Source organism: Olea europaea, chromosome 15 (assembly GCF_002742605.1).
Source record: "Olea europaea var. sylvestris chromosome 15, O_europaea_v1, whole genome shotgun sequence".
Lineage (NCBI taxonomy): Eukaryota > Viridiplantae > Streptophyta > Magnoliopsida > Lamiales > Oleaceae > Olea > Olea europaea.
In genome coordinates, this window is record NC_036251.1 from 3,139,071 (window position 1) to 3,146,292 (window position 7,222).

Below are 7,222 nucleotides of genomic sequence, written 5' to 3' on the forward strand. Positions count from 1 at the left end.
GATTAAGAATAGACACTCGCAACCAAATAACCCTTCTAACTTTCAAAATGTTTTGTCGATGGTTGACAATAACACACCCAACAATGACACAACCGAAACAAATGAGAAACAGTTATTTTTTATTGAATAATACTATTTGCAGTGAAAACAACCGGCAATCGCCCTATGTGGCGTATACTTGTCAGTTTTTCATTTGATGTATAATTCAAAAAATAACTATCATATTTATGTATCAAATACCAAATTGCCAAGTGTATGCCATATAGGGCGACTACTGACAGTCTTCATTACGAATAACATTACTCTTTTTTATTCTATACCAATAAGTTTGTCCAATAAAATTTTTTAATTTCACAAATTCATTGGGTATTAAAAGTGGGCGAGACTTTCAAAAGAAATTCGGGCGTGTGGTGGCATAAGAGGTAACTTCGCAATAGGGAGTAATCTGAGTCAGAATTTAGCATTAATTGCTTCCAATTTTACCGTTAGAGAGAGAGAGAGAGAGAGAGAGAGAGAGAACATATAAGGTAACATGAAAAATATTTCCTTATTTTGATCAACGATTGTTTCCATAAAGTAAAGAGTTTCAGGGGTTGCATGAGTCTCTGTTCCGAATTGGAATTTGATTACCCCAGACATCTATATAAGAGGGAACCTTCCCCCAGTCAGTTCACAGAAATTTTTTTACTGCAAACAGGATAGGGAAAGAGAGAGATTCTTTAATAGATATAGAAATTCAGTCATGTCTACGATGAAGAAGAGGAGGGTTTCCTTTAATCTGTTCCATAATGAAGATCTTCATCTTCCTCTCCCTATTCCTAACATGCTTCCAATGAAGAAGAGGAAAAAGGCAGTTTCACTCTGCCTCTTTGATGATCTTCTTCTTCATGATCAACAACCACCGCCATTAGTGCCGCCTCAAACCCAGTACAAAAACCTTTACTCAAGCCTAAATCAAAATACTGAACCAGCTCTTGCCATTGCTCCTTATTCAGGCCAAGCAGTGCCCCAATCTGCCGGAACTGTTCAGAAAAATAGAAAGCGGAAAGGCGACGGAATTCGTAACCATGTACAAAACGAGCCGGAGCCTCGTCCGGAACCACTTCTTCCTGAAATCTTGCGAGAAATAGGATTGAATGGAGGGACCGTGCCAATTTTCTTGTACCAAAAGAGGCTCACAAGTTCTGATACTAAGCCTGATCAGAATCGGATATTTCTTTCTCATAACAGAGAAAAAGTCATGGAATTCTTGACAGAAGTGGAGCGAAAGTTGGTAGAAGTTAACCAAGGCAGTGTCAAGATTCTTACAATTGATCCGAAAGGTAAATACTATATGTTGCACATGAAGAGGTGGGGTGCCTTGAAAATGGTTGTGCTTAAAAAAGAATGGAGTAAACTGGTGGAAGCAAACAAATTGGAGGAAGGTGATTGGATTCAACTGTGGGGATATCGCCAAAATTCCCAATTCCATTTGGTTCTCAATATCAAGAAAGCGGTCACCCATCACGATGCTGCAAGCAGCAGCAGCGGCTGTGGCTCGAGTACCGTCTCCGAGGAGTAGAAGACAATATGCATGAGAACCAGACATGATGTCTGTGTCTGAAATTTCACTGTCTTGGGCATGATCTTGTACAGATTAATGTAGGAAAATTTTGAATTAGAAGTGTTTAGATTTGTTTTTTGGAAGTACAGATAACAGTCATGTATTCAAATTTTATTTCGGAGTTATAAAGTTTTTTTTACTGTTGTCGAAGTTTTTAACATTGTTTTGTTTTGGAATAACTTTGAATTGTACTATAACTAATAGAGATGATTCAAATACAGTAGAATTTCAAGTTGTTAGAATATTTTAAAGAGTTCAAAACTTCTTCAGTTTGTGTTGATGAGAAACCGGAAGCTTTATATGCTAAGCCATTTTATTTATCAAAATGACAGATAATTATTTCATGAAAAAATTACCCCATACGGATGGAATTTGTATGGAAGACTTCTTTTGCTACGAGCGACAGGTTTCTTGCGGGGATCATTTTTTTTATGCAACTTTTTGTCTGCAAAAATTGTAACTACTGATGCTAATGCAGAAGAAAATACAGTCCTCAAGAAAGCATTTAATAGATGCAGGCTGTTATTTACATAAATACTGGTAAATCTCACGTAAAACTGAGCGAAATCCAGGTACATCGACAGAGGCAATTGTGTATCAAAATACTATATAATATATGTATATACCAAAAAAAAGAAAAGGAAAAATGAGGCAAACTGTTATTATGTGACACATCAGGTTTTCCAATAGGATACCATTATGCGATGTCATCTATAAGTATACACTCCATACGAATTGTCTGTTGCAGTAAAATCAGGCTCTGCTAGCTTATGAAGCAGCAGAATAGGTAATTTTGTGCTAGGTAATAATTTAACATTATGTTGACGATTGTTGCGCAAGAGACCAAAGCATACTGGCAGATTTTGACGCATAAATGGTGGTAACGAGGCTAGGTGAGCTCCCACCCTCTTTCGCCAAGCCCTTGGCCCTCGTGCATTCTATCTTCTGCCTCTCGCAAAGGTTTCTCAATCTTCTTCCTGCAATGTCGCCGCGATGATACTTGGATTAAGAAGGCTGCCTATGTCCTCCTCTGCTGGGAGTAAAACCTGAAGCACTTGTGTAAACAACCGAGTCATGCTTATTTTCTTCAAAAACTACAGAAATATTCCATCCGAGGAGCCTAATTATAATATTCACGTATTACCTCAAACAGCAGATCAATATATTTTGTATAGGGTTGTCTTTTCAGAAAGGTGTGATGCAACCTTGTAATTCTCCTGCTCCATCAAAGTAGGGGTGCATGGACATTACTCACATTGAGGGTGAATGATGATGAGGTTTTCGTTTCGTTTCGATTTGTGCATTTCTGTTTTTTGTTTTGTTGGTTATTGCTTCCGGGTTATGGATTACAGGCTACAGCTTAGTCATTTTACCAAAATAAAAATAAAAATAGAAGACACTACAATAAAGTTGGTTTCAGAACTTGCCTAAAAGTGTGTTGAATATGCTTGCTGTGAAGATACCTAAATTTGAAGGCAACACATTTCAGGTCACCAGTCATCAGAGAGAAGGCCTTGATGTCTTTTATTAGCTTCAATTGTTCTGGTTGAGATGGGAAAGCTGGAAGAAGAGTTGGGGATCCAGAGCCCATAAAAGAAGTTCTCCACAAAAGTCCCTGGCCTTGAGATAATCAGAGTGGAAGATAACAGTTCTCCCACCATTAGTCGTCATGGTCAATACAAAGATCTTCTCATCAACTGGATCTCCCTCTCAAACAATAAAGCTCTTCTTTGTGTAAAGAACAGGCTTCAAATGATCACAAATTGCGTCAGCATGTGCTCGTCCATGTTCTCAAACATTGGCACCTGTAATAAATAGTCGATATGATTAGAGAAGAAAAACAAGCTAAAACCATGCATGTTATTCCATGCAATACCGTGCACTACTATTTACCAAACTTGAATAAAGAGTACCCTAAGAGTAGTATTGAAGTGCACTTACACTAGTATGTAAAAGTTAAGCAAAGATGGCAGTTGATATCCCTTCTTAAGTCCTTAGGCAGGTTATTAATCATAGATTCTTCCTCAGCGCCTCTGGTTTCTTGTCATTCGTATTGCTCGTATCATCTAATCCCTTTCACAAATCATCAGGAAGCATATAGTGGGACACCGATTGCTTTGCATTTCACCTTTTCACTCTCATCTCTTCTACTCCAACAGTGATGGACTACAAATATTTCTGTAACAGAAATCAAAAGCAATCTTAGCCTTTTCCGATCAAAATTCTACAACTTCTGTAGAAAACATTGTAATTAGCCTCCTCCATTAAAGTAGCGGTGAAGGGACAACTATCACATTGAGGATGAATCATGATAAGTTTTTCCTTTTGTTTCTTTTTGTGCATTACTGTTTTTTGTTTTGTTCATTGTTGCTCCAGGGTTACGGATTACGACTTAGTCCCTATCATTCCGTTGGGAGAGTTCAGAGGGATAAAATTTGTACTCATGATACCAGGAAAAAAAAACAAAAAACAAAAGGAAGACATCATAATAAAGTTGATTTCAGAACTGCATATGCTTGCTGTGAAGACATCTAAATTGGGAGGCCACGCATTTGAGGTCACCAGCCATCATTAAGAAGGCCTCGATGTCTTTTATAGCTTCAACTGCTTTGGTTGAGACGGGAAGGCTGGAGGAAGGGTTGGGATCCAGAGCCCATAAAAGAAGTTCTTGTCAACAAAAGTCCCTGGCCTTGAGATAATCAGAGTTGAAGAAAACAGTTGTACCACAAACCTCAAATTCCTCAGTTCCCACCACAAGCAGTAGAAAATCATCTTAGGAAAGTCTTTGTGATCGACCACATGGGATTGAAGACCATCAAGGAATATGCCAAAATCAAAGTCTGAGGGGCTCTTTATTTCATTGGGTTCTAGTAGAGGACAAGAAACATTGAGAAACGAATAGTCAGCATGGCGGTGTCCTCCATAATCTAAATTAGGCAATTCACTATAATTCTAACACACGCCATTACCCCAACATCTATCTTTGCGTTCTATTAAGAACAAATACCAGTAGGCTCCATGTACCAGAAAAATAAAATTAGCACCTCGTAAGAATAGGGATTAGGGAACATGTGATAATGAGGAGCAGCAATTCACTATAATTCTAACACATTCCATTACCCCAAAATCTATCTTTGCATTCTATTAAGAACAAATACCAGTAGGCTCCATGTACCAGAAAAATAAAATTAGCACCTCGTAAGAATAGGGATTAGGGAACATGTGATAATGAGGAGCAGAAGTGAAGTGCAAATTAATTATCTGCAATTGCTAAATCCATATGCTGTTAAGGTAGATACTTCAAACAAGTGTTATTCTATTTTAAATAATAGGCTCAATAATTGGATTTGAATTGATACTCTTAAGTGCATAGATACATTCACTTCGAATTCATATAGAGATACTTTCAAGTCTTCTGTTCATGAAAGCTGCAACCTTGTATAAAAGAAATCAAGAGAAAAGGTGAACTTATTTTATTATACTACAAATCAAAACCATTAAGAAGCACAGCAAATCAAAACAAAGTCCATAGCAAATTCACCTCAAACCACTAGCAATTAGAGGGGCCAAAGTACACATCCGCTCAAAACCATTAGCAAGTATTTATTTAGATTTAGCGAGCAAGTATTACGGATTGAGCATTGATTTAGCCAAGTCCAACGACAAAAAGTAGAAGAAGAGGGTTTCCTTAAATATTTACTTCAAACAAGATAGTGAAAGAGAGAGATTCTTTGATCAATATAGAAATTCAGTCATGTCTACGATGAAGAAGAAGAGGGTTTCCTTAAATCTGTTCGATGATGGAGATGATCTTCCTATTCCTATTCCTAGTGTGTTTCCAATGAAGAAGAAGAAGAAGAAGGTAGTTTCAATGAAAAAGAAGAAGGAAGTTTCAATTTGCCTCTTTGATGATCTTGATCTTCCTTTTCCTCTTCCTATAACTTTCCAATGAAGAAGACAAAGGTAGTTTCAATGAAGAAGAAGAAGGAAGTTTCAATTCGCCTCTTTGATGCTGCAAGCAGTAGCAGCGGCTGTGGCCTGAGTATCGTCTCCGAGGTGTAGAAGACAATATGCATGAGAACCAAACATGGTGTCTGTGTCTAAAATTTCACTGTCTTGAGCATGATCTTGTACAGATTAATGTAGGGAAATTTTGAATTAGATGTTTTTAGATTTGCTTTTGGAAGTACAGATAATAGTCATGTATTCAAATTTTATTTTGGAGTCATCAAGTTTTTTTTCATGAAATAGTTACTCTTGTTTTTACTTTTGTCGAAGTTTTTAATGTTGTTGTGTTCTGGAATAACTTTGAATTGTACTATAACTAATAGAGAATTAAAATATAGTGGAATTCAAGTTCTCAGATTATTTTAAAGATTTATTGGACAGTTTGTGATTTGATGAGAAAAATTGGACAGTTTATATCCTAAGCTATTTTATATATCAAAATGACAGAATTATTTCAAGAAAAAATCACCCAAATACCGACGGAACTTCGTATGGAAGACTTCTTTTGCTACTGGTGATGGGGATAATTTTTTATTTTTATAAATTTCTACTTCTACAAAATGCACAAGACAACAGTGTCCTCAAGAAAGTATTTCACGGTATAAATTTTATGTATAGCACCGTAATGGGAAAAAATAGGGAACAGGCTGTTATCTGCACACACACACCGGTAAATTTCACGTAAAACTGAGCCAAATCATTATTATTTGACACTGTGCAATATCATCTATAAGTATACAATCTATATGAATAGTCCTTTGCAATAAAACCAGGCTAGGCTAGCTTCTGATATAGCAGAGGAGGTAATTTTGTGCAGTAAAACCAGGCTAGGCTAGCTTTTGATACGGCAGAGGAGGTAATTTTGGGCTAAGTAATCAGGGTAATACTTATGTGGACGATTGTTGTGCAAGAGCCCAAAGTATATTGGCAGTGAATTTTGATGCTGAATATGCTTGCTGTGAAGCACCTAAACTGGGTGGCCACACATTTCAGGTCAACAACAGCTATCACAGAGATGGCCTCGATGTCTTTTATAGCTTGCACTGTTCTGATTGAGATTGGAAGGCTCGAGGTAGAGTTGGGATCCAGTGCTCATATAAGAAGTTCTTTTCCACAGAAGTCCATGGACTTGAGATAATGAGATAATTAGAGTTGAAGGAAAGAGTTCTACCACCATTAGTCGTCATGGTTATTACATATTACCAAGAATAATAAAGAGCAACTCTGTCACCAGCCATCATTGAGAAGGCCTTGATGTCTTTTATAGCTTCAACTGTTCTGGTTGAGATGGGAAGGCTGGAGGAAGAGTTGGGATCCAGAGCCCATAAAAAAAGTTCTTGTCAACAAAAGTCTCTGGCCTTAAGATAATCAGAGTTGAAGAAAACAGTTGTACCACCATTAGACGTCATGGTCAACATATTACCACGCATAATAAAGATCATCTCATCAACTGGATCTCCCTCGCCGCTCAAACTATGAAGCTCTTCTTTGTGTAATGGATTTGCTTCAAACGATCACATATTGCATCAACAGCTGTTTATCCATTTTCTCAAACATTGGCACCTATAATAAATTGTCAATATGATTAGAGAAGGAAAACAAGCTAAAACC

At 37.2% G+C, this 7,222-nt stretch overlaps 1 protein-coding gene and 1 pseudogene across 1 annotated transcript; one reads left to right on the forward strand and one right to left on the reverse strand.

Moving 5' to 3' along the window:
* The first annotated feature begins 695 nt into the window (after nucleotides 1–695).
* On the forward strand, nucleotides 696–1,744 carry LOC111410936 (B3 domain-containing protein At1g05920-like). Its single transcript, XM_023041528.1, has one exon. The coding sequence runs from the start codon at nucleotides 743–745 to the stop codon at nucleotides 1,559–1,561; it is 819 nt and encodes a 272-aa protein (XP_022897296.1). The 5' UTR covers nucleotides 696–742; the 3' UTR covers nucleotides 1,562–1,744.
* An 824-nt stretch (nucleotides 1,745–2,568) lies between these two features.
* Nucleotides 2,569–4,172, reverse strand: LOC111411112 (annotated as a pseudogene).
* Nucleotides 4,173–7,222: the final 3,050 nt, after the last annotated feature.

Coding starts and splice junctions, on each gene's coding strand:
- LOC111410936 (XM_023041528.1), top strand. CDS start 743: ATGTCTACGATGAAGAAGAGGAGGGTTTCCTTTAATCTGTTCCATAAT.